The sequence below is a fragment of the Sporisorium graminicola genome, chromosome SGRAM_4, assembly GCF_005498985.1.
Source record: "Sporisorium graminicola strain CBS 10092 chromosome SGRAM_4, whole genome shotgun sequence".
NCBI classification, from domain to species: Eukaryota; Fungi; Basidiomycota; class Ustilaginomycetes; order Ustilaginales; family Ustilaginaceae; genus Sporisorium; species Sporisorium graminicola.
This window is the reverse complement of record NC_043734.1, coordinates 308,364-333,920: the sequence shown is the minus strand read 5'-3', so window position 1 is coordinate 333,920 and position 25,557 is coordinate 308,364. Positions and strand designations below refer to the sequence as shown.

Sequence of the window (25,557 nt, the reverse complement as noted above, 5' to 3'; positions counted from 1 at the left end):
ACCGAAGCGTCCACCTCATCACACACCATATCACAGCATCAAGATGATCATTCCTGTCCGCTGCTTCTCCTGCGGCAAGGTAATTGGTGACAAATGGAACGCCTATCTTGCCTTGCTCCTCGACGGTCGCACCGAAGGTGAGGCTTTGACAGAGCTCGACCTTAAACGCTACTGCTGTCGTCGAATGGTCTTGACCCACGTCGACCTCATCGAGAAGCTTCTACACTACAACAGTGAGTTTTGCCATACATGCCCGAAGCACTCATTTCGAGCCTCTCCACTGACACTACTACGCTTTTCTTGGTTGCGATTCGCTTCACAGTCCACGAGCGCAGAGTTCAAGCTTGATACATCTCTGCCTCTCTGCCCCCCTTCGATTCGATCTCACTCCTTGTATTCTAGCATCTGTCCCGTTATCAACCTGCAATCCTTTACAGTACTGTACTCACCAAGATCCAATCCTGTCGGAAAACTCTTGGCGGTTTTGTCTCTGCACGATCCTCACTCAAACAGCTTCAGTTCTCAGCGTGGTACTGATCCCACAGGCGCACGGCACGACCAGAAAACGATCGCAGAGATAGATCGGCAATGGCATGGCTGCAAGCCATGCATTGTTCCCTTTTAATACTAGTATACAGGACAGGCTTGTGGGTCAAACACGCTCTTGCAAGCCATTGTCGTGACCGGAATGGCAATCGCAATGCATCGCCCACATCACTGCAGGTATAGAGGTTGCACGTCGCTGACAGCAAATGCCAGGGCACAGTGAGGACACTTGCGCTGGCGGGTCTGTACGCGCGAGTCGATGCACTCGGAGCAGAAAGTGTGGAAACACTTGGTCAAGATGCGGTTTCTGTACCTCTCCTTGCACGACGAGCAGAGCAGAAGCGCATTGAGGTCATCCTTTTCGCTCCTGCCGTCTCCGGCTTCCCAACCGCGACGGCCCTTGTTCTTGGTGGCAGACGCTGCTGCTCTCGCCAGCTGTCGCTTGGAGCTCTCAAGATCCTTTTCCAGGCGTGCGATGCGTTCTTCCGCCCGCTTGCGTTGGTCCTTTTCCGTATTCGCGGTGTTGATCAGTTCCTTGATCGACTCGCTGTTCGCCTCCTTCGTCCTCACCGATTCGGCCAGACGCGTCTCGGCCAGCTCGAGTTCGCGCTGCAGCTCCTCGATGCGCCGGCTGTGCGCCTCGACCGCCCTTTTGAACGCCGTCACTTGCTTTTCGTGCAGTCCTAGCTGCGCCGTGTAGTTGCGCTCCACATCGGCAAACTTTTCAATCGTCTTTTGCTGACGCTCGTACACCTGCTTGGCCGTTCGCAGCTCCGCATCCACGGCATCCTTGGCGCGCATCGCCGAAAAGTACTTGTTGTCCGCTTTCGACTTTTCCGTCACCCATCGCAACGCCTTCTCCTCCATCCGACTTACGTCTGTCACCTTGACGGACGCCTGCCTCTCCAGATCGGCATACGCTGCGCTGATCTTTTCCAACTCGTCATCCACCGCCTTGCTGGATGCTTCGGCGGCCTGCAGCGACAACCGCAATCGCTCGTTCTCGGCTCGCAGGTCCGCGTCGCTGGCAGCCTCGCCACCTTCCTCCACCTTCACCTTGAGCTCGGTTCCGTTCGGTGCAGGAGCGGCAACAAGACGCTTCTCGAGCTCAGCGATACGTGCCTGCGCTTCCTGAGCCTCACGACTGACTTGTTCGAACTGATCCTCTTCCGTGTCGGCCTTGATCAAGGCGGCTACACCGACGGTTTGACCTTGAAATGCCGCCACAGCCATGCGCAGTCGGCGCACCTGGCTGCTGAGGAGCGTCAAGCGCTCCTCCTTGCTGTTGAGTAGCGCCTTCATTTCCTCGATCTGCGTGAACTTGACCTGCTCTCGCGAACGACGCTCGGTGAGCTCAGCGTTGAGTTCGTCACGCTGGCTTCGCAACCGCGTAACGTCGGCTTCTTTCGCCTTGACCAGCTTCTCGAGGTCTTCCGAACGGTTGCTCGCTTCCGCCTCGACAGTCTGCTGGAAGGTGGCACGGTCTTCGCGCAATGCGGTGGCCTCGGTCTCGAGGGTTTGCATCGCCCCTCTGCTGGCTTGCAAGTCATGCTGGGCGTGCCGCAATGAAACCTGGAGTTCGCGATACAGCGCCGAGCTGAGCAGTACCTCTTCCGGTAATGTTGTCAGCTTGGTCTGCGTCTCGTGCAGCTTGTACTTGAGCGCCCTAACTTCTTCGTTGAGCGTCTGGATCTCCGCATACCTCGAGTCGCTCTCCCTCCGCGTCAGCTCGACATCCTGACGTGCACTCTCCAGCTGTTCGACCGCCTTTTGTAGTGCTTCGGATGTCTCTGGCGTGGGTTCCGTAATACCCTTCGGAGACGCCGCCTCGTTCTTGACGACGGTCTCGGTGGGCTTATCGACAGGAGGTGCAGGCTCAGAGGCTGTCACGGTGGTTCCAGCCGGGACGGTGGGCTTGCCTTCGGTGGCACGGAGAAGATTGCTCTGGTAGCGCACATACTCGTGCTCCACTTTGGAGAGCTTTTGTGAGGTTTGTGCGAGCGCGTCTTGGGCTCGCTGCAATTTGGACTGTGTGAGGAAGAGATCTTGCTTGTGACGAGATGCTTCATCTGCCAGATCGTGAATCTTTTGTTGCAGCTCGACCACATTGACGTCGCTCTGCTTGGAGAGGGCCTCGAGGATCGCCGTGGATTGTTGTTGAAGTTGGTTCTCTACAGCAGCCAGGTCGCTCTTCGCATCGGACGACGAGAGCGCCATAAAGGTATCTTGTTCCTTGATGGCGAGACGAGCGGCAAGATCGGTGAGGAGAAGGTTCCAAAATCGGTGAAGAACGGCGGTACGCTGTTCCGACACGGCAAGGTCATCCTGGAAAGTATCCGCTCTGCGCTCGATACGTTGAAGATCCCTTCTCGCTTCAAGAAGCTTGCGGTAGATGGCTTCCTTGCGGAAAGCATCTAGCCCAGCATACGCTGGGTGGAGGGCCTCTTCGTCGTCATCATCGTTGGCGGGCGTGGCGGCTGATCGGGGTGTTGCTTCGTCAGAGTGCAAGCGCTTGCGTGGACCATCGTCCGTGGAAGCAACCAGTGGTCGCTTGCGGTCTTCAGTGCCGGACATGGAGTGGAGCATGATTGCAAACGTTTGCAGATACGACGAAAGCGGAAGGAAGTCGAGGCGCCAGGTTGGGTCTGTGGAGAAGATAGATAGGGACACCGGCAGCCTCGAGAAGGCGGATAGAAGCGCAACGCGCACGGACGCTGCGGCAGCGGATTTTGGAGTGAGCAGCGTAGTCCTGGGACGGCCCAACAGCTACAAATGTAAATTGGATGGAGATCGTGTCGTATGAAGACAAAAAGCTCAGGACTGTCAACAAAGTAACGTGTTTCGTGTCCCTGCTTGCTTCACCTCGGGTTCAGGAGAAAGCGTAGAAATCCTGGATCAAACAAGAGCAGGGCTTCAATCCTGACAGAGGAAGTGGTTCAGGAACACGAGGGGGGGAGAAAGAAGGTAGGAGGCCGCCTTATCTCGGTCGTCGAGGTGACTAGGCTCGACAAACACGAGGGACACCCAAGCTCGACCAAAGAACGACGGGCAGAGAGCGGATTGAAAAGGCGCTCAGTTCCCAAATCGTGTGTGAGAGTACGGTGAGTGGAGGGCGGATGGGCGAAAGGGAGCGGGAGGGATGGTGGTGGTGATGGCGATGTCGTAAGGTGTGGGAACGACCTTTGCTCGCTATACGAAAATCTCTAAATGTCGAATTTGCTTCGAGCTGTTCGCTGCGCTTTGCTGATTTTTTCGGTGCCGACGAATTTTGTGAGAGATCTCACATTCATTGATTCTTTTGCGGCCGGAGTTGGTCGATGCGCCTCGACATTCCAAAGATGAGCAAGACCAACTCGCTCATCAACACGTTCTTCCGCTTCATCACCATCCAGTCCGACATCAGTACACGGTTCGCGTTGGAGCTTGCACCATAGCGGATCGGTCGTCATGCTGTCGTCAGCGCCTTCAATAGGCTCGCGACAATGCTTCCGCTTGCGTCCGCGCAAGTCAATGGCGACAAAGCATTCAACGTTGACGGCTGTTGCGACCAATCCATCTCTTGTTTGCCATCGCGTCGGACCACACGCAGCGGTCAAGACTCTACATACGGGTGTCATACGAGCTCAAGCCGTCGAAGTCGCCAATTCTTCGCGTTCAGCGACGTCCCGGTCACCGGCACATTCCGAATCGCTCGTCGAGATTGCTCGTCGCGCTCAGAGCATCGTCGATCCCAATTTCCAAGTGTTAGGCTCAGAATGGAACAACAGGGTAGAATCGCTCGTCCGTAAGGCGCAAACTTCGGGTGCCACCGTCGATTACGGCCGGCTTCCCGTCCGTGTCGTCGTCGTCGGCTCGTCGCTCAGCCAAACACAGCAACTCTTGGCTACTATGATCGACGAGCCTCTCCGTGAGAACATGGCGACTCAGTCCAGCGAGGCAGAAACAGTCTTGGCCGCCTTGGCCCAGTCGACCCCATCCCAGTCTTTCACCATCAAGTACGCACCCGGCCCTGTACAGCTTCTGATCGGCCACGGCGTCACATTGGATCGTCATTGGCTCCAACAATCTAACCTTGAGATCACCCTTCTCATCGACCCGGCCCCCACCGAGACCACCTACGATCTTCTCTACGACAGCGAGGCTGTTCTGTTTGTCACGGACGACTACGCGCTCAGCCGCTCAGCGCACAGACCCCGCAGCACCGGCGAGCGCGCCGATATCACCCACGAGCTTCTTTCGCGCTTCGCCGCCAAGCCCAACGTCCATCTCGTCGTCAATGCCATTCTCGGATCGGATCCTAGCCAAGTTATGGATGGTATCGAAGCAGCAGCGGGCGCTTCCGTGTCCGAAATCGTCGCGCCTAACCTCATTCCGGTTCGCATCTCGGATGCGTTGGCTGCCAACGCGGCGCTGAGAAAGGCACTTGGCGACCAGGAGTCGGCTTCACCTTCCAACGCATATTGGAATAACTTTAGCACGCTGTACCAACGCTCCAACGTTGGATCCGTCAATGATCTCATCCAGAATTTGGAATCACGTCAAGCGTCTCAAGCACTGATCACGCAATCAGCCACCTTTCTACTTCAGCATTTCCTCGACGAATCGCTGGCCACCGCCACGCACAATTTGTCCACCTTGCAACAACTACGCTCTCTGGCATCCGAAGCCCAGGAAAAGCAGAGTGCGACGCTCAAACAGTCGCTCGAACGCATCTGGCCACCGGCTACTGCCTATACTGGCCAACTCTCGCACGACGAGATCAACGTCTGGCGTCCGGCCTCGCCTGGTTCCCAAAGCGCCGTCGACCAAGCTATGCAGCAGACGGACGATGTGATCGAGTCGACGTTCAACTCGAAGCTGCAGTGGTGGAAGTTGATCTGGAAGGTCGACGATGTGCGCAAGGAGCTCGAGACGGCTTGTGCTGGCTTTGCCGCCTCACTCGAATCCGACTTGGCGTATGAATCCGGTCGACTGGCTACGCTGCAAGTTGAGCAGGTGAGGGCGGCGGACCGACTGCTGACTCGGTTCCAGCAGCTGGCGCAGCAGCTCAGTCCCAGCATCGCTTCTGTTGGTCGCGATGCCGCACTGGTGACAAACGAAGCTGAGGCGTACCGGTCGTCCCAGCTACGCACCATCGAGCCGTCGAGCCTGATGGAGCCCATCCATCGCCGGCGTACGCAGTTGCTCGAGAGCGGAGGTCCCATCGACATGCTTGCTTCGAAATCGCGCAACTTGGCCGTAACTAGCTCAGCCGCCGTCGCTGTCACCGCGGCCGGAGTCGGGTCAGCAAGCGTGCTCGGCTCGTCGCTGGGCCTGGTTGACGCGTCGTCGGCAGCACTCGCACTCGATCCCAGCACCGGGCTCGGTTTGGGCCTCCTGACCCTCACGTTGGTCGGATGGAGGATGCAGGGCCAGTACAACAAGTTCCGCCGTCGCTTCCGCGAGGATTGGCAGCGCTTCTCCGAGGGACTCGACCAAGATCTCAAGGGCAACTTCGAGTCTGTGCTGCGCCAGCAGATCACCGGGCCTTCCAGTGTCGTTTCTTCGCGTATCCTCTCTCTGACCCAGCAGTGGGGTTCCCAAGTGCACCAGCAGGAAGCGCACATTCGAAGGGTTGCTGCCGAAATGGTTCAGCCACACGACCCATCACAGGCCAGACGAGATGCATCGGTGCACGACTCGCTCTGAAAAACAGCCACACTGTAACGCAGTAGAAATGTCATGGTTTTCAATTCGAGCATACTAAGACAAACCATTGCCCGGCGCGCCCTCACACGTTGGAGCCGCGTCGCTTTGCGCACTCGATCGAGCAAGCAGCAGAAAGGGGTAAAATAAAAGGGGCAGAGGTGAAAGAAGCTGAGACCAAAGGTGTGAGACCGTCGAATCTTGGAAATGTTACAGCTGACGAGCAGTGCGTAGGGATGCTTGTCACAAGAGAAGCGGAGGGCGTTGCAGAGGAGCTCATGCGTCATCATTGAGAAGAACGGGGGAGTGGATCCGGAAGCGTGCCTTTTTGAAGTCAAGGTGTCGGGCCTGTCTAGGAGACCTGAGAGGCGTGTTTAGCAAGGGAAAGTGTGGCAAACCTGGAGGAGGTGCGTCTGTGTGGATGAGAGCTGGGTACGCGAAGCGACACTAGGCAGTTGTGCGCCTCGTCGAGGTGTGCGAATGTGAAGCGACCGTGGGGCCCTATTAGGCCGCCACCACCGCTGCCTCGCTAGCAGGTGCCGCATCCGCAGGCGCAGCTTCGGGCTCGCTCTTGGCTTCTGGTTGGGCGTGAGTTGCAGTATCGCCATTCTCCTTCGCCGGCTCACCCGAGCCTTCAGCGGAAGGCTCCTTGGGCGCAGCAACAGCGGTCTCGCCGCCCGCAATGATGGCACCCCACTTGGCGCACAGCTTCTCTGCACGGTCCTTGAAGTGGAACTCGTCGTCGCGTGGAATCTCGGTGAGCTGCATGACCCTCTTCATCACCTTACCGATCTTGGTGGTTCGCAAATGGTCGGCCGTCATGCCGTCGTACTCCTCGATCACTTTGAACGTTGCGTCTGCTGATGGCATGTCTTCCGCATTGATGGTACCGTCCCTGCCGAGGAACACCTTTTGCACCTTGTGCCGCCACTCCTTGACCTTTCTCGTTTCCGGGTCTAGCGACTCTTCCGACTTGTCCTCGCCGCCATTGGTAGTAGCGACTGCACCCTTGCTGCTAGGCTTCTCTGGTTTGGTCTTGGCCGCTTCCGAGGCCTTGGTCTTCTTGCGCTTGTCTGCACTCTCGCGCACCTTGCCCGTCTCGAGACCGCGTTTCCTCTTCTTGCTAGAGGGCTCCTCGTCTTCGTCGTCTTCCTCCTCCTCGAGCTGATCCTGGTTCTCCTCTGCCTCTTCCGCTGCGTCTTGCAACGACCGCTCGTAGTTGCGCACGATGGTGTTCTGCTCTTCGTTCCAGGACTGCGGGTCACGAGCAATCTCGTAGGCTTGGCGCAGGTCGCCCTTCTTTCGATTCGGCCCGGCGAGGAACGAGTCGATCTTTTCCGTGTTGAGCAGTTCGAGGTCCTTGGAAAAGGCCCAGTGGTAGTCGGCGGCAGGGAAGAAGCGGATGGTGTAGAGGTCCCTGTGCTTGACGACCGGTCGTTCCTTCAAGACAGCCGAGGGTACGTTTTCGTCGTCCATGACAATGCCTGGCCATGCTGGGAAGCCACGAACCTTGGCGAGCACGACGTCATTTACCTGACTGTTGCACGAGGAAAGTGGTGAAAGTGGTCAGGTGTCAGTTTTATCAGCGGCGATGTGACGGAATGCCTTGGGAAAGAGACTTACAACTTTGCCGAGGTGCGGTTAAGCTGTGCCTCTTTGGATTTCTTCTCTGCGCCCGACATGATATATAGATTCGATCGAGGAAGGTTGCCTTGTTTGAGTGAACACCTGGGACAATGAGGTCGCCTTCGGTCTCCCAGCAAAGAAAGGAACTGTGCGAAAGCGTACTCGAGTACAGTGAATCCTTCGTTCGTTTGGTCGTTCGATGGACTGAGGCCGAGATCCACGGGAGGATTCGGTGCGAGTGTGCTTTGCGGCTTGAAACCCGTATGGACCGTGAGCGAAGAGCTACCACGTTGGAGGAGGACTGCGAGAAAAGACGGTGAGGCAAAAGGTGGATCGTCGAGATGTAAGGTGGGAATGATGGTGGTCAGGTAAATACGAAGGGGCGCTTGAGCCCACTTGAAGGTTGGGCTGGATACTGTGGAATATTCGCGATGCGAACCCCAATGCGCTCTGCAGACAAGGCACTGCGGGCGGGCGGGCGGGTCAAGGTGACAAGTTAGAATAACCAGAGTTGCGAGGCTAACTTCCTGGCGCGACACAGAGTCAGAGAGAGTGCCGCGAGGGCCGTGCTCGAGCGTGTCCCGATTTGGATCAATTTGTTCTCAAACACAAACGCCTTTGTGTGCGCTCCAATACGATTCCGCACAAGGCAGCGACAGAGCAATTTTGCTTGGTCGCTGCTCTCCTGGCGCGTCGCGACTGGACTTTATCTAAAACGCCTTGGGGAACCTGAGGTCACAGTGCAGCGCTGCTTGCTTGTTTTGCCCGCGTGATCGAGTTGTCTTTCGTGCGAGTGAGGTGCAATGGCTGAGTCCAAATTGGACAGCAGGGGCGCGGCTCATCGCCCCATAGCTATATATACGCACCTTGCCTTGCAACACCATCATCATCCTTTCGCCCCAGACGCCCACGGCCAACCTTCTCGCCCGGGCTTGTCCAGTGTCGTGTCTTTGTTTGACGTCAATCGATTAGTCTCGCGCAAGTACGTAAAGGAAGCAGGTACGCTCGATCTCTTTGATTAGGTGGCCGTCTTGGTGGAGTTGATCGACAAGCGCTAGAGTCAATCCGGACAGCCGGTGCAGCGTTGGACAGGTCGTATATCGGCTCACATCGTCGACCTTTGCACGATTTGTCCGTTCGACAGCTTGTAGCGATATTGCTAGGACTCTGCTGAGATTGATCCGCATCGTCCGACGAGCCACAGCGGACCACGTCGACCGCGTTCCCCATTCCCGCATCTCTGGGCCCCACGGACCAAGAGCGGCGTGCACGTCTCGTCCAGCTTGACGCTTGCCACCTTTCGAAACTTGCCCCTCGTCGACTTGCTGTGCAACCATGAGTAACAAAGTAGTCGTAAGTGTAGTGTGCCCCCCTTCCGCTACGCCGTGATCTTCATGAGAAGACTCTTGCCGCATCTCCTCGACCAGAAGCTGATATATTCTCTCATGTCGTCTCTTCGCCTACCAGTCCCAGGTCTACAGGAGCATTATTGACGATGTCGTCAACAATGTGCGTCAAGACTTCGAGGAGATGGGCATCGAAAAGGAGGTGCTAGAGGAGCTGCAGCGCTCCTGGGAGGCCAAGATCGTCGCTACACAAGTGGCCGAATTCGAAGGAGCCCCCGCTCTGCCGCCTGCCAAGTCTCGCTCGAGCAAGAAAGCCGACGCCAAAGGCGAGGTCAAGCCGGAAGACAGCAACGGTGCCAACGGTCAAGCTTTGGGCAGCAACGGCTCGGCGGATCAGCACCGTTCCAAAGTGGCTCGCGCCGATGGCTCGACGGATGTCGCAGGTGCTGCTAGTAGTGGAGTAGCCGCCGGCGGCGCCGATGCCACCAAGACAGAGGACGACGATGCGGCTGCTGGTCAGAAACGAAAGCGGATCAGCGACGACGACGAGATTGGAAGCGACCTGGACGATTCCGACGACGAAGATCTGGATGGAGGAGCCGACGGAGACAACGACGACATGGTGCTTTGCCTCTACGACAAGGTACAGCGCGTCAAGAACAAGTGGAAGTGCGTGCTCAAGGATGGCGTCGCATCCATCGACGGTCGAGACTACCTCTTCGCCAAGTGTAACGGCGAGTTCGAGTGGTAATCCGCAGCCGTTCTTACCCTGTCTCCCCATATTCCTAAGCCTTCCGAATTCCCGGCCTGCTTCGACGACAGAAAGACTTGTTTCGACGTGCCCACTGCTCCTTCACGCTCTGACCAGCCCGCATAAAAACGAGAGATCCTCAAGGCTCTCGACCCTTCCGACTAAAAAGTGCCTCATCCAGCAAAACCCAAGCAGCTTCTCAGCGCTCGTATTGCGTCCCATTCCTTTTGCCTACGATCCTCATATGTACACTAGCTCTTCAACATTTTCTCGAACTAAGCTCCTCGCAATGCATTGCGTTGTTTCTCCCTGTCTCTCTCTCTCACTCACACATTCTCGTAGGGTGTAGCAAGGCATCAGATTAGAGAGATACAGTACACAGAGTACAGGGCCAATATGGGCCGACATGATTAACTGAAAGCGGAACAAGGGACGTTTGACGTAATTTTGGAAAACAAAGCGTTAGAGCTTGCGGCACATGTAGAGAAGGGGAAGGGGAGAAAAGCAGAGAGGATGTGAAGGGCCGCGACTGAAGTGTGTGACGATCGCAAGGGCCAGATCAACCACAACCATAGAGGCAGAGTGTGAGGCAAGGGGAGCAGACATTCAGACGCTGGGACGCGTGGGATCCACGCCGGCACCACCGGTGATTGGCGCAGTGGGCTTATTCGCTCGCTCACCGGGGCCACCAGCGGCGCTGCGGTGCGAGTAGTAGGCGAGCTGCGAACGGATCGCCTCGACCGTCTTTGTCGTGGCATCGATGCCCGGTGGAGCCGGCGCGCTGAGCACGCGTTCCAAGCGGTCGAGCATCTGGAGCATCTCTTCGCGCACCACGGACGCCGTGAACGCTCTGGCGTCGATCAGCTGTTCAGACAAGAGCCGGATCTGGGTTTCGAGAAACGAAGCGTGGCGGATGATGGCGTCGGTGCGTTCCGAGAGGTCTTCGAAGCGGGACATGGTTTCGGCGCGGTCCATGATGTGGTCGCCTGTGCGGCGGACGACGGCGTTATCTGCGGCGGCCAAGGGCGGGGCCATGCCAGAGGCAGGAGGCGGCCCGCCGGGGTTGGCCATGCCGAGATGTCCTTCCACTTTGCCGCGCGCGTAAGCGTACTCGTCGGCGGGGACGCCTCGCGGTCCAACGGCGGCAGCATAGTCTCGTTCTCCACCACCGCCGTAGCCACGCAGTTCGCGTCGGTCGACGTAGCCGTGTGCATCCATGCGTTCATCACCGTACGCAAACTCGCGTCCACCCCGGTGTCCGCTGGGTCCCATGCCCATTCCCATCACACCACCACCGCCGCCGCCGCCCATCATCCTCATACCGTCGTGGCCTGGTATCGTAGCCAGCGGCACCTCAGGCGAAGGCGTCGAACTGCCCCCGCTCCGATCGGCACGCATGTCAGCCCCTCCAATGCTGCCGCGCGGCGACCCACCGCGCTTCTGCCTCGAGCTCTTGCGCTTAATGTCGTTGAGCAGCGCAATCTCACCGCGTCGGAAACTAGGGTGTCGAAACTCCCACACCTGCACCTCGTCCGAAGGGTTGCCCTGATACGAGTGGTTCACCTTGTGGAAGCCATACATATTGAGCTGGCGCACAAACGACTGCCAGTTGGAATGCTTGAACCAGTTGGGAAGCACCAGCCGCGAGAACTCGGCGGGGTTGGCGACGCTAAAGACGGTGCCCGACGAACCCCAGCTGATCAGTTCCGAGATCGAATGATCCTCGAGCATTGAGTAGAGCTTGCTGACAAAGCTGGGCTGCTGCTTTCCGCCCGGTCCGCCACCGGCACCGGGCAATCCGGCGAGAGCAGGGTGGATCATGGGCGGGTTTCCATACGAGGTAGACGGTGTAGGGCTCGGATGGTGGTGCATCAGCGAAGATCTGCCGGGGGGTGGCGGATAGTTGCCATACGAAGGTCCCTGGAAGGGCATAGCTCTGCGCGGGGAGTGCGAATAGGCACCTGGCATACCGCCATCGTCGCCGCCGCGAGTGCGAGCGCCGAGTCCATCCGATTCGAGCGAGGCAAAGCCTGGCAGCCTGGGCGGCGGCGAAGACGGTCGATTACGGAAGCTTGGCAGATTGGGATCGCCAGCCCCAGGAGGCGGCATGCGCATCGAGGGCGACGTGTATTCCATCTTGGTCTCTACGTGCACACGGTCACGAGGCTCGCGGTCTGCATCGCCGCTGAACCGTTCACCCACGAGACCACTGATGGGACGGCCGTCTTCCCTGAGGCCCAGGCCATGACCATGTCCAGAGTCATAGCGACTTGCATAAGGGCGATCGAATTCATGGCGACGCGGATCTGGCACACCTGCCATGTCCGTTCCCTCTCGCATACGGTGTTGCTGTGGTTGTTGATGCTGGTGCTGCGATTGCGGCTGATGGTAGCGTGAGTCTAGGGTAGCTGAAGCGCTACGACCCGCCCAGTGGGAATGATAAGCGGTTGCAGATGAAGATCTGCTGGTGCTTTCGGGCCCAGAACCTTTGCGCTCGACTTTTGGCTCTTCAGATTCGCCGCGTGGCCGTTTGGGCATGTCTTCGCTGTCATCCAATTCATCCAGCTCTTCCTCGTCGCCGACGCTGCGTGAGGCCAATGCAGGCTCATACCGCGGTCGTTTTCGGTCGGGGCTGCCAGTTGATGGCGGTGCCGCAGCGGCTGCCGCCGTCGCTGCTGTTGATGATTCCGGTCTGGTGGAGCGCTGCAGATCTCTTGGAACCGCTTGATTGTTCTGTGCTCGTGGCGAAGTTACCGTCAAGGACGGCCCTAGCCCACTAGCACGACGTTCGGTGCTCATCATTCGAGGTACCAGGGCAAGCGTCGGGGCGCAGGAACCGACGCGGGGGAAAAGTTGGTGCCGACGTACAGTCGAGGAGACAAGCTTGGTCGAAGGTCGGCCTTGCTACTGAATGCAGCCAGGCAATTACAAAGTCGTACAAGGGAAAGTTGCTAGCGGTTGGTGTGTATCAGGTCGTCGAGAGTCAGGACGGAACCGAGCAAATGTGCCGTAGCGAAGGAAGGTGGCTCTGGCTTGTTCCTGGGGTGTTCTTCGCTGACGAGTCACACTGTAGAAGGCAGTGTTGTAACCGGTGGGGATGGCACAAAAGTAAGCTCTCGTTTGCTTTTGGTCTTTGCTCTTTGCTCTACTGTGCTTGCTGGTCGTCGGGCTGGCCTGAGTGGGTTTGCGGGTTGCTCGGCAAGAAGGCAGTAATGTGAGAGAGGGCAAGAGAGGAAGAAAGAAAGAGAGTGAAGAGAGAGGGCGAAGAAAAAGAGAGACAGAAGCCACGTCTGGGCTTCGGTAGGTGGGCGTTGATTGGCAGATGCCGAGTGCGAAGCCAAAATGATGGAGATGCAGCCTCTAGGCTAGTATAAGCGTCTCGAAAGCTAGTCACGAGCGGGCGTGGATCCGTGTCGATGGTAAAGCCACAAGGTGAATGCTAAAAGATGGACGAAAGCCGGAAGTGTTGCTGGCCCAGAGTCGTCGATCGGTCGTAAACTTTGGCTCAAAAACGAGGGCCTGTGACGAGGTCGGGTCGATGAGAAACAAGGCAATCACCGTACACTGTTTTGAGAACGGCTGTCGTCAAGTTACGTTGCTGTGGGCCGGGGTTGAGCAGTGTCGGGGTAAGTCGAGTGACTTTGCTGCAGTGTTGCGGATTTCGGATCTGGGACCGTTGCCTTGCCTTGTTTCGCAAACCCAGTACGCCTTGTCGCGCAGCTTTCTTTCTAGCAGAGGACGACGCACGAGAGGTGGGCTTGCGGCGGCCGGGCGTACTTTGGGTGATTTATCCGCAGGAACCTAGGCGGTGATGAAGTAAGTGGGATACTTAGGATGTGCGGTCGAGGCAGAGAGACAATAAAGGAGAGGAGAGCAGAAGGATAAGAGGAGTGGGGCGGCCGACGAAGGTGATGGTGGTGAAATGACAAAAGGTGGGGTGGGGGAGAGAAAGCCAAAGGGGGGACGGGATGAAGGAGGAAGGAATTAGGGACTTCCAGCTTCGAACCACCAGATACAGCAGCAGCAGCGGCAGCGGCAGCAGCGGCAGCAACAGGAGCGAATCAAGGTGGACGACAGCTCCCGAAAGCGAAAAGAGAGCAAGCAGGCCAAGCCGGAGGAGACGAGGCGGATGAGTCGGACACGGCACGAGGAGGGAAAGGGGCCCGTTGAGCGGTAAGCAGAGCAACACGGAAAGGGCCAGAGGGAGAGTGGAATGAAGGGATGAAAGAGGGTCGAGCGTCCGATGTCAAAAAACGGGTTTGGGTTGCAAGTAAAGTTTCTGCGCAGCCATGCGACGGGTGCGGTGTCGCGCTGTTTTGCTTGCCTGGGCTTGGCCATGCAGCCTTTGGCAGTTGCTGTCGTCGGATTCGACCCTGAACGGACTTGACTGTCTTCATGCGGCGCTTCATGCGGTGTGCCGTACCACCTGCTACCGCTGCCCTTAGTCCCATGGTGGACACTTTGTTTTTATTCGTGTTATTATTTATGTCAAGAAGGAAGAATATTAATATTTAAAAAGAAACTCGATCGGAGGGACGGTTGCGGGCTGCCACGAGGCTCGCGAATTCGAGGTTTCATTAGTCAAATAACAGGAGTGAAGGGCTACAGCAGTTCGGCAAACAAGAGTTTACATTCGGGCTGAGAGGCTGCAGCTCAGCCACCAGATCGGTGGACTCGGGAAGTGCAGGGGAAAATGGAGGGGATATAGCTTTGTCAACAGGTCCCGGGGTCAGATTGCATCACCAGAAGCGTTGCGAGGCAAGCGAGACAAGACACGAAGGGCCATTCGAGACAAATGCATGACAAATCGCATAGAAGAACATACAGTACGTTTGAAAGAATAAAATTTTATTTCAATTCTAATAAATAAGAGTTCAGACGGGGGAGGGGAGGCGGAGAAAAGGTTCAGTGAGATTGGAAGATAGACAACCGAAAGAGCGTGGCAGATGCAAAGCCAAGCGAAGGCTTTCATGTCGGAACGCTGCGCGACGCATGCACAACCATCCTTTTTTGGGCTGCTGCTGGATCCGGAAAAACAGGTGGAGCCGCGGACCGACACAGATGGAAACAAAGCGAGGTTGAGAAGAGCAACAAGCGAGGCCGGCAAAGGTGGAATAAGGGCAGCCACCGAAGCGAACACGCGAGACACACTGCCAGCGACGTCGTCTTCGGAAGCGAAAAGAGGGCGCTCGATCGATGAATGGACATAGCTAGGCGGACAAGACGACCTGTCGAAGGGCGGCTCGGGCAGAACACCATGTGGGCGCTACACGACGGGATCACAGAGCCGGCTGAGTTCCCAACGGAAGGGCGAAGCCAAGCCACGGCTCGGAATTCCTGACTCGCCTCACGTAGTGTAGTGTTAAGCGCTGGTTCGAGATCCTATAGTCTCGACGACGCTCAAGCTGAGCCTTCCATTCACCGTAGTTTCATAGCAGGGCCGTTATTCGTGGGAGGGATGGAGAGAGAGAAAGACACGCAGACACAAGCGAGAGGCGGGTCAAGTTGTACAAATGGTAACGACGACCACAATCTGGCGGAACCACACCAAGGAACCGACGGAAGACAGCTGGAAGATCATGCAAATCACAGCCACGAGATCGCGGTGACAAGGTAAGAAGACGTGTGGGCTTCGGTTCTCGAAACCTCGACTCGAGTCTTTCCTGCCGATTGACTGGCCAACGTAAGGGTTCTGGAATTTTTCTTTTTCATGACCAAGAGTGCCAATACACAACACCAAGCTTCGGAGTGGGGACGGACGGTTCGAGCGGAGAACGGCTGAACCAGAGCGCGTTGCTAAGCGAGTCGTGCGCTCTGACGTTTTCAACAACAATCTCAAGTCGAGAAAGGAAAGAGAACCAAATAAAAAACGTATAAAAAAATCTTTAAACTTTTAAAAAAATAAAACGATATTGAATATTTCCGAGATAAAAATAAAGTAAAACCAATTTAAAATTGGATTTCTATCTCCCTGACCTGGCTCGAACGATGAACTGGCTGGACTCTGGATGTGCTGTCTTCGTTCCGTCGCTGCTTGGAGCATTTCACGACTGAAACCGTGCTGCGGTTCGTGGTTTAGAGAGGCCCGACTGGAACATCTTTGACAAGCACCAATGACGGGAGGCATGAACACCGAGGCGGTCCTACAAGCAGTCCTGACAGCGCGCAACTACCAGAGAGAGAGATACGAAGCGGAGCCAGAAACAGAAGAGGACCAAAAAAAAGCCTCTTCGGGCAGGTCAGTTCCAGACAAAGATGCCAGCTGATGCTCCAAGCCGCTCACCCTCTCACTCTATGCAGATGTCGAATCAGGCACCGCACGCAAACAATCGAGCAATCAATTCCATCCTGCAGAAACATCAGGAACAAACAGAGATACAGACACACGCAGGCACGCCCAGAAAGCTACAGAACACAATGCCAAGGGACAATAGTCCGGACCTGACGCTGCAACCTGCTTGTGCTTGGCATCTGCAACACGCTACCCTCCCGGGGCTCAGGACGTCCAGTGTTGGACGGACCACCTGTGGAGACTCGAAGCTCTCCCAACGCGTCGCAGGTTTTCACCCGTCTTGTGACAATCCGTCAAATAGCATGCGTTCCTCTAGCGCGGTAAGGCGAACGACGACAAGCTCAATGCAATGAGAAGGACAGAAGTGTATAGGTCCCTGCAGCCTTGCGTCGGAGTGGCGTCTGCTGGACCTGACATCGATAAAACGCGCTATTTTCCAGCAACGGCGGCCACTTCAATCGCTTGGTCTCGATCCGGCTGCCATCACGGGCGTTGACACGGTGATGCATGACTCGGTGCTCGCATGAGACGGGAAAAGGCAATGTACAGCAAGTCCGAACGCGATGCGGATGCGAGGTGGATTTGTGTATAGCCTCCGCGGCTATCCTTTTAGAGCATTTCGGATCCGGGACGGCCACTTGACCGACTAACAGGGTCTTTCTATCTCTCAACTAAACTAAATGTGCGAGCATACCACCCCAACGGATGACAGGTCAACAGTAGTCGATTCCTGATGCAATTGGTGCGCGTGGGCGGGTTCGCTTAGCCAGGATGCGAATTCACGCTAAAAAACAGATGCTGTTCCACGGAGGAGACTCCTTTTTACTGTACTGTTTTTTTTTTGTTTTTTTTTTTTTTTTTTTGTTCTTTTCTGTGGGTTGGGCTCTCAATGCCGTTGGAAGCGGTTGGAAGCCGTTGCAGTGGTGACGATTTCTTGCGCGTCCTGAAAAGACCGTCTGCGACTGTCTTCGACGTAGTGACACATGTTTTCCATCAACGAGTCGCTTCTACGCAGGTCCTGTTCGTTCTGTCGCGCACGAGGGGCATTCGAGCACGCCGCTGATACGATATTTGCGCTGGGATCGCTTCCTGGTGACCAACGACGGATCAATGGAAGTCCTTGGACGTCTCCCTTCTTTGCTCCGCTGTTTCTCTCAAACGTGCCAACATGTCAAAGTGGTAAGCGAGGCGTTTGCTCTAAATGGTCCCGTTCCAGCGGTTCAAGAGTATCGACGCAGCGCTCGCTTCCACGGCCCGCGCCTTCCTTCGAAGAACTTTAGTCGCCGAGCTGACGCTTGACATAATGCGCAAATTGAAAAATGAAAGACTGTTTGTGTAGTACAGTACTGCAAGTACGGAGTCTGCGGTGCGCTGTTGTATCGTGGTGGGAGTGTCATCTAATTGAACTTTGAATCATCGCTCAAGCTCTCACTCCTCGGCAAGACGGAGGAAGTTTACCGAGCGTTGACAACCGAACCGTCCAGATGATGAGCTACGTACGCCGAGAGCCGGCAGGGACCCGTCACCAAAGCCTTAGGTATTGAGCATGACGAGCCAGAAACCTCGAAAACGTCGGAACTCATTTGCCGTTTTATGAGCTTCCGCGTTTCATGCCGACAGAAGCTCCACTCCATGTTGTTTCTGAGCGCCGGTCCAAGCAGTACTGTATCTCCGACAATGGCTCTTTTCCTTGTGGAAGCAGACATTATTGGCGACGCCGTCACACTGAAATGCGATCCCGACGTCGCAGCTCCGAGCCGTTTTTGTACTGTAATACCGGTTGAGTTTCTGGACATGATCCCCGGAATACTTGGCATGTGGTAAAGGGAAATCGCCTTTGACGTTGCTGTCGAGCACTCTACCGCAGCAAAACAGTCGGCCGCAACACGAAGGGCTCGAAGAAGAACCGCGGTTGTCGACGATCCACTGGAGAACGCATCCTGCCAAATTGGTCTCTGTACAGTATGAGTTATTTACAAAAAAAAAATGACGATTGCTCCCTTTTTATTTTCTGTTTTCCCTCCATCGTCCAAAAACGCAAAGAATGATCAATTACTAAACGATACTGTAGTGCCCGTGTCTCAAGCCCGCCAAGACCGACCCAACGGAACCCGAGATCCGATGAAAAGATGCAAACTCAGTTAACGGGAGAAATCTCGACTTCAATTCAAGCGCCGATGCATACCCATTCGGAGCGTGTTCCGAACATCCAGACTTTTGTGAGCAGCAGGAGCAGCGTACAGCGACATGTCAGCATTGCTCTCATCATTAATAAAACAGCCGTATGGTACTTTAAAGTCTTCAATTTGGGAGCATGTTGGGAGTCCGAGATGGTCCTGTGAACTTTGTGCGAGTAGGCGTGTCTGTCTGGCCGCCATGTCACCAGCACCAACGAGTGCTTCACTACGAACGAATTCCGCGGAGTCTGTTGGCTGGCGGAGCGTGACTGAGCATCGCTGCATGAAACATTCGGTTCTGTTGCCTCTTATCACCATCGTACATGTGACTCGTCCCCGAACTATATCCAGTTCTAGTTGTTGCCGTTACCAGAGAGAACTTGGACCGCTCGCACACAGCGCCAAATGTCTCTTTCCATTCTCTCTGTTCTATCTCCCTTGCTTCCCCATCCCATCTTCCGGTCCTTCGCATTCGAGGCTCTCTACCCTTGGTTTGTTCTGACGATGTTCTACCCCCCCCCCCCCCCCAGGCCTTCAAGCGTTCCGTGAAATCGACACATGGGCCAGCAGTCATGGCAACCCGTTTCAGATATCCTCCGTCTAGGCCTCAGGATGAAAGACTTGCGGTTAAAAGGGGTCCATGCTCAACCAGCCCAGCAAAATTGACCGAGCGGATCCTCGGAATTGTAAACATCCGAAAGCTAGACAGATAAAGACATGCTTGCTTCGTTCTCAGTAGCGACGAAGGGAAAGCTCGGCTGGGTGTCTAGAAGCCACTGTCCAGAACATTGAATCCCCGCCAGGTACCAACTCCGATTCAAGGCTGGTGACATCGGGCCCAGAGCCGAGAGAGAGAGACAGGCAAGGAGACGTATCTTGTCATAAGCTACTAAACGTGGCTTATTTCCCTGCCAGCCATAGGTTTCGAACGCCAAAAGAAACCCCTCGTTCGACTGATGGAACGGTTGAGCCGAGACTTTGATGTGGACTCTTTGATGTGGACTAGAATATTCGTTTACTGTACAATTTTGGGTTTGGTGCCTGAAAGTTTAATGCGCTTGCCAAAGCGAGACTTGAATAAATAATCATTCGTTCTTTCATCAATACTTTATTTTTTCCCCTCCTTTTGGATTGAGTTTAGTAAAAAATGCAGTAAAAATTGAAGCGCGGGTCACAAGCCGATAATTCGTTTTCGCAGATGCACGCTGCCCTGCGTCACAAAATTGGTGCCGTTCACATGCATGCTGTTGCAGCTAGCATGTTTGTATGCGGTCGCGCGCCCACGCTGATGCAACCCAACAACATGGCATGAAAGAGAAAGCTTTCAAAGGCCATATAGCTTTCTCCGCGGACGTTCCGTTGGCACGTTGCGAGATGTCTGAGGGCGGACGCTTCGCATTCCAGTGCGATTTTTTCGAAAGCGACTTCGAGCTTTGGATGAAGGTCGAAGACAGTCACAGAGGCACAAACGAAGGATGCGTTCCGCGACCACGGAGGTACGCGCAAGCGGTGGCTTCCCGTATGGATCAGGAGAAGCGTCGATGTCGATGTCGTGTGACCGAGTCCGAACAGATCAACGGGTACCCGGCCAGAACAGGAGGCCTCTACCGCCTCGAAGGCCCGCGGCCCATGTAAGTGGACTGAACTGACTTCCATCGATGAAGTCAAGGCGACCTGATGCGCAAAGGCCTCAACGGCTTACAAAGGGACCGACGGGCAGCATCGAGGTCTAGTTTTTTTAGAATTTCAAATTCGAATTCGTGTTGAACCACCGACCGTGTGGTGGAGCATGCCTACGAGCTCTCCTGCCCTTTGGATCGTGTTCTTCCGAATGGCTTCCACGACCGTGTGGTAAGATGCAGAAGCGGAGAGACAAGAAGCGTCATCGTTGGTTCCAACGTTTGGCGCCAAGCCAACGTTCTGGTTGTCAGCCTCGGATTGTGCAGACTAAGAATTTTCCTTTCTGACAACAGGCTGTAAAATTTACCGGAGTCCGAGCGCTTCCTCGACGACACTCCCACCAAAGGGGGAACCTCGCCTCCGAGCAGACCTCGCACCTCTCTGAAGGCCACCCAAATTTTATGTGGCGTCGAGTCCTTGCATCTGCATCGCCTCCCGCGTCTGACTTCTCTTCTTCGGATCCCAGACGCGTCCACGAACAGCGGTCGCAGTGGCCACATGCCAAGGCGGTCCTCGGCTTCCCCAGCGATCGCTCCACAAGCCTGCTGAGTGAAGAATAAGGGATCGCCGATAGGATTCGGAAGCTGGAAATCGGTTCACGTCGATGAGCTGCCACAAATTTCAGTGTCACTTTGCATGTTACGCCATCCGGTGTAACAGTGATTACTTGCACGTGACCCCAAAGTTTTTGGGAATCAACGGCTTTGGAAGTGATTTTTTCTCTTCTTCTTTGCGCTCACCAAAATTTCTGGCTCACTCCTCCGTGCTTCTCGTTCTTTGCTCCACATCACTTGTGCCCCTCACCACACTCACCTAGCTACCATCACGAATTGACTTACACGGCCACTACGTGAATAGATCGACGAACGGACGCATCTAGTCGGCACAGATTCCCCCCCCCCCCCACTCCATCCACCATGGCTTCCGTCTTCCAGCAGGCTTCCAAAGCTGCCAAGGGCAAGCGCAAAGCCGACGCGCAGGATGACGCCGCCATCGCTGCTCCCATTCGCCGAAACAAGCAGAGGGTCCTCATGCTCCCCTCTCGAGGAGTCACCTCACGCATGCGCCACCTTATCAACGACCTCGAGACACTCATGCCCCACGCCAAGAAAGACTCGAAGCTCGACTCGAAGTCGCAGCTTCACCTGCTCAACGAGCTTGCTGAGCTCAACAACTGCAACAACGCGCTCTACTTTGAAGCACGAAAGCGCGAGGACTTGTACATGTGGGCGTCCAAGACCCCAAACGGCCCATCTGCCAAGTTCCAGGTCCAAAACATCCACACCATGGACGAGCTCAAGATGACGGGCAACTGCCTCAAGGGCTCCAGACCCATCCTCTCGTTCGACAAGGAGTTTGACGAGAAGCCGCACTGGACGCTGATCAAGGAGATGTTTACTCAGATGTTTGGTGTGCCCAAAGGAGCGCGCAAGTCGAAACCGTTCGTCGATCACGTCATCTCGTTTTCCATTGTCGACAACAAGGTGTGGTTCCGCAACTACCAGATCGTCGAGTCCGACCCAGGCGCAACCGCCTTGTCCAAGGTGGAGGAGACCCAGGAGGGAAAGAAGAAAGCCGGTGGCGACAAGGATGCGTCAAGGCAGCCCAAGCTGGTCGAGATTGGACCTCGCATGGTGCTGTCGCCCATCCGCGTGTTTGAAGGAAGCTTTGGCGGCGCGACCGTGTTCGAGAACCCCGAGTACATTTCGCCCAATGCGATCCGCCACATGGCTCGCAAGCAGAAGGGTAACAAGTACGCCGACCGCGTCAACCAGCAAGAGACTTTCCGCACCAAGAAGGATCGTCTCAAGCCGCAAGAGCACGCTCTCAGTCGCAACAAGGTCTTTGCTTGAGCAACCGCCTGCTCTGACATTGTCTCTCCTCGTCTCCATGTCTTGTTGGCCATAACCTCGCATCTGCCGACTCGATGTAAAGCGCCTTCCTTCTGTCTTCCATTGACATCGTGTACCAATACCAGCTCCTTCATGTTTCTTCTCCTTTGCATATCAGTACTACATCCACATCAGCATCTCTCGCCTCTGCTGCTCCCAGTTCTACCTTGAGTTCGAAGACTGTATCCTCTCTCACTGCGTCAGTGATTTCCGGCATGGTCTGTAAAGTGCGTGGGGCTCGAAGTGGCAGCGACCACACGTGAAGCAAAAGAAGGAAAAGTCAAGTTCGTCCCCGCGCGAGCAGCGAACGGGCCTTGGAAGAAGAATCGGAAAAAGTCCAACACGCAGCTCAAATTGCAATTCGCAGATCATACGAGAATATCCACTGCAGAGCTTCTCGCGTCTCGCGGCTGGCAAGGGTCGTCACTTGTTTGCACTTCGTCTTGCCCCTCCCCTCTTGACACCATCCACATACAAGTTCACGTCCGAATAGAGTCACGATCGCCATCAAACGGCCCTATCCATCATGTCGTCAACTATTCACCAGGCCACCTGCTCGGCACCCGTCAACATTGCCGTCATCAAGTACTGGGGCAAGAAGGACACCACGCTCATCCTCCCCACCAATGACAGTCTGTCGGTGACGCTGGATCAGGACCACTTGCGCTCCGTCACCACCGCTCGCGCCGACGCTAGCTTCGGCTCGCAAGACCGCCTCTGGTTGAACGGCGAGGAGGAGACCATCAAGGCTGACGGCCGTCTCCGCAGGTGCATCGACGAGATGAAGAAACTCCGACAGGCCAAGGAGGCCAAGGATGCCCAGCTGCCCAAGGTAAGTACCGATGGCGGACATACAACGGCACGAATCGAACTAACTTATGACCCTCCTATGCCTTGCTCAACAGCTTTCGGAATGGGCCGTGCACGTATGCTCCGAGAACAACTTCCCTACCGCTGCTGGACTCGCTTCTTCCGCGTCTGGTTTCGCCGCACTCATCGCCTCGCTCGCCGCACTCTACGAGCTGCAACCCGAAGTGTCCAGCTCAGAACTCTCACGCATCGCCCGTCAGGGAAGTGGATCCGCCTGCCGCTCGCTCTTTGGCGGCTACGTCGCTTGGCAGGGAGGAGAGCAGCCTTCCGGTCACGACAGTCTGGCGGTCGAAGTGGCACCCCAATCGCACTGGCCCGACCTTCAGGCGCTCATTTGCGTGGTCAGCGATGCCAAGAAGGGCACACCCTCGACTGCAGGCATGCAGCGCACCGTGCAGACGTCTCCGCTGCTGCAGCACCGTATTAAGGAGGTGGTGCCCCAGCGCATGGTCAAGATCTCGGAAGCCATCCAGAAGCGCGACTTTGACGCGTTTGCCGACATCACTATGGCCGACTCGAACAACTTCCACGCTTGCTGTCTCGACACGGCGCCGCCTATCTTCTACATGAACGACGTCAGCCGCGCCATTGTGCAGCTCGTCGAGGAGCTCAACCGCGCCAGCGAAGCCGAAGGCAAGGGCAAGCTGGCTGCGTACACGTATGATGCCGGCCCGAACGCGGTGCTGTACGCTCCCAAGGCCAACATGCCTTTGATCCTGCAGACGATCCGCCACTACTTCCCCAACGCCGACTTTGACGACACCGTAAGTGTGGCGCACGCATGCTCAGAGGAAGCTTGGCTTCACTCTTTGTACAAGCTCGAATACTGATAATCACTCTTTTGTTTTTCTTTGTCCACCCATTTTGCTGAATACAGTTCGACCTGCTCGGCAAAGGCGCCAACGCATCGCACCGAGGTGCTCAAGAGTCACTGGACCTGCCATCGTCGCTGCCTGGCTCGTTCAACGCCAACGTGATCCCAGTGCACGAGGCCGGTGCCGTTCGGCGTCTGATCCACACCCAGGTCGGGGATGGACCACGTGTGCTCGAGCGTGGCGCGGGCAAGGAGTCGTTGCTCAACGAGGCGGGTGAGCCAATCCGTCTACAGCGTGCCAAGCGCGCATGAGGTGGCGTCGGTGGCAGAATTGATATCCTGTGTTGAATGCTGATGAGCTTTGAATGAATACAAGCAAGACCACTAGGTAACCGGTGCAGAGAGCTTGTTTTGCAGAAGGACTGTGCACAGGGAAGCGAAAGGAACAGGAGAAGCGTTGTGAGCTGTCGGATGCGAAGGAGCAGGCAGAAGCAATTTGCGGGTGGATGTGTGTGAACCTACCTTTCTCCAAGCCCTCACGAAAGGCGTCGGTGTCGATACCGTGCGTTCGGTCCAGCCGTGACTCGCGTACGACGTTGAGTTTGGCAGCATCCGCGCTGTCATGCGCATCCGGGTTGGGCTCGACGACACGTTCTTCCCTTTCAAGCCCTCTGAGCAACGGATTCTTGACCACATTGTCCACCCACGGCCCCCGATAGATCTGCAGCAGTACCCCTTTGAGGCTCATGCCTCCTGTGCCGGGGATACCGCCGCCCGTACCGAAGGATGAGCGGCCAGATAGGGCGGCGGAAGCATTGCCAATCGAGTATCCTTCGCTGTTGCGGCTGGGTATTGACGATGGAGGTGGGACAGGGTCGGTGAGGATGACGAACGTGTACATAGTCGGGGTATGTAGATGTGCCAGGGTATACGTGGATGTTGTGAAGCTGTTGAAGGTCTCGGATCTGTTTGTTCAAAAATGGAAGGCGAGTCAGCGGTCGATTCCTCCCGATTCAACGTTCCAGAGAGTGACTCACTCTCCGCCGAGCTTGCGCACCATGTTGCGAAGCGAAAAGACAACACCGTATACGAGTTTTGCTTCTTCGTCGAACGGAAGCAGGTCCGAGGCCGAATTGTCGATCATGGCTGTCGTTGCGCTTCTTTGCTCGAGTGCTGGACGCACAGCACTTGCCTGACTGCTCGCTGGCTGATTGGAGGCAGAAGGTGTCACGCGCATGACATTCGGAAGTGAAGGCTCGCCGGGTCGTTGAGGCGCAAGAGGCGCCTCGTTGGAAGGGATGCTCGGTGCACTCGTCGTGGCTCGTTGAATCGATGCTCCTAACGACGCAAACCCAGATGTCTGCGACGGAGTTGGACTCAACGGCCCTCCCGAAGCTGACGAGGCGGCAGCGTGCAAGTGGGACCAGTCTTGATAGTAGATGGCATTGCAATGCCGATCAAAGACCCAAAAAGAGTAGACCTGCATTCCCTAATAGGCGTTAGTGCGATTCGACTGCAGCAACACCAGCGCAGAGCTTGCTACTTACCCGTGCCATCGTGACAGTCAGTCTCTGCTCGGCTCGCGATGTGGCTGAATACCCTGAAAGTGGTGTCTCTGAAAAGCGTGGGAGCCAGCAAGCGGTAAAAGAAGTAGAGGGATGACGAAGAAACGAGCAATGGCGAGAAAGGAAAATCGGAGGATCCGCCACTCGGAAGGGTCCGAGCGTCGGCAGGCCCGATACTTCATTGGCGCTGTCCCGCTGAAATTGAAAGCTTTTTGAGCGCGTGTCGAAGGTGTTGCTTTCGTTCTTTCTTTCTTTCTTCCCGAACGACTTTCTTCTGTCTCGACGTCATCACATCGGACGCTCAGTGGCAGTT

The 25,557-nt window shown here is 55.9% G+C and overlaps 9 protein-coding genes across 9 annotated transcripts; 5 read left to right on the top strand and 4 right to left on the bottom strand.

Annotated features, from left to right (window-relative positions):
* Nucleotides 1-43: 43 nt before the first annotated feature.
* On the top strand, nucleotides 44-348 carry EX895_004581 (uncharacterized protein; the record flags this gene model as incomplete). The annotated part of the gene is made up of 2 exons (XM_029885175.1): nucleotides 44-233; nucleotides 323-348. The coding sequence occupies 2 exons, from the start codon at nucleotides 44-46 to the stop codon at nucleotides 346-348; spliced, it is 216 nt and encodes a 71-aa protein (XP_029738417.1).
* Nucleotides 349-714: 366 nt separating this feature from the next.
* On the bottom strand, nucleotides 715-2,763 carry EX895_004580 (uncharacterized protein; the record flags this gene model as incomplete). Its single annotated transcript, XM_029885174.1, has 1 exon — nucleotides 715-2,763. The coding sequence occupies one exon, from the start codon at nucleotides 2,761-2,763 to the stop codon at nucleotides 715-717; it is 2,049 nt and encodes a 682-aa protein (XP_029738416.1).
* Nucleotides 2,764-4,056: 1,293 nt separating this feature from the next.
* On the top strand, nucleotides 4,057-6,234 carry EX895_004579 (uncharacterized protein; the record flags this gene model as incomplete). Its single annotated transcript, XM_029885173.1, has 1 exon — nucleotides 4,057-6,234. The coding sequence occupies one exon, from the start codon at nucleotides 4,057-4,059 to the stop codon at nucleotides 6,232-6,234; it is 2,178 nt and encodes a 725-aa protein (XP_029738415.1).
* A 501-nt stretch (nucleotides 6,235-6,735) lies between these two features.
* EX895_004578 (uncharacterized protein) lies at nucleotides 6,736-7,913 on the bottom strand (the record flags this gene model as incomplete). The annotated part of the gene is made up of 2 exons (XM_029885172.1): nucleotides 6,736-7,768; nucleotides 7,855-7,913. The coding sequence occupies 2 exons, from the start codon at nucleotides 7,911-7,913 to the stop codon at nucleotides 6,736-6,738; spliced, it is 1,092 nt and encodes a 363-aa protein (XP_029738414.1).
* Nucleotides 7,914-9,192: 1,279 nt separating this feature from the next.
* Nucleotides 9,193-9,954, top strand: EX895_004577 (uncharacterized protein; the record flags this gene model as incomplete). The annotated part of the gene is made up of 2 exons (XM_029885171.1): nucleotides 9,193-9,210; nucleotides 9,325-9,954. The coding sequence occupies 2 exons, from the start codon at nucleotides 9,193-9,195 to the stop codon at nucleotides 9,952-9,954; spliced, it is 648 nt and encodes a 215-aa protein (XP_029738413.1).
* A 606-nt stretch (nucleotides 9,955-10,560) lies between these two features.
* On the bottom strand, nucleotides 10,561-12,756 carry EX895_004576 (uncharacterized protein; the record flags this gene model as incomplete). The annotated part of the gene is made up of 1 exon (XM_029885170.1): nucleotides 10,561-12,756. One exon carries the CDS (start codon nucleotides 12,754-12,756, stop codon nucleotides 10,561-10,563), a length of 2,196 nt encoding a protein of 731 aa, XP_029738412.1.
* An 8,264-nt stretch (nucleotides 12,757-21,020) lies between these two features.
* EX895_004575 (uncharacterized protein) lies at nucleotides 21,021-21,956 on the top strand (the record flags this gene model as incomplete). Its single annotated transcript, XM_029885169.1, has 1 exon — nucleotides 21,021-21,956. One exon carries the CDS (start codon nucleotides 21,021-21,023, stop codon nucleotides 21,954-21,956), a length of 936 nt encoding a protein of 311 aa, XP_029738411.1.
* Nucleotides 21,957-22,521: 565 nt separating this feature from the next.
* EX895_004574 (uncharacterized protein) lies at nucleotides 22,522-23,991 on the top strand (the record flags this gene model as incomplete). Its single annotated transcript, XM_029885168.1, has 3 exons — nucleotides 22,522-22,827; nucleotides 22,901-23,629; nucleotides 23,743-23,991. 3 exons carry the CDS (start codon nucleotides 22,522-22,524, stop codon nucleotides 23,989-23,991), a joined length of 1,284 nt encoding a protein of 427 aa, XP_029738410.1.
* Nucleotides 23,992-24,063: 72 nt separating this feature from the next.
* On the bottom strand, nucleotides 24,064-25,235 carry EX895_004573 (uncharacterized protein; the record flags this gene model as incomplete). The annotated part of the gene is made up of 4 exons (XM_029885167.1): nucleotides 24,064-24,101; nucleotides 24,202-24,644; nucleotides 24,717-25,159; nucleotides 25,227-25,235. 4 exons carry the CDS (start codon nucleotides 25,233-25,235, stop codon nucleotides 24,064-24,066), a joined length of 933 nt encoding a protein of 310 aa, XP_029738409.1.
* Nucleotides 25,236-25,557: the final 322 nt, after the last annotated feature.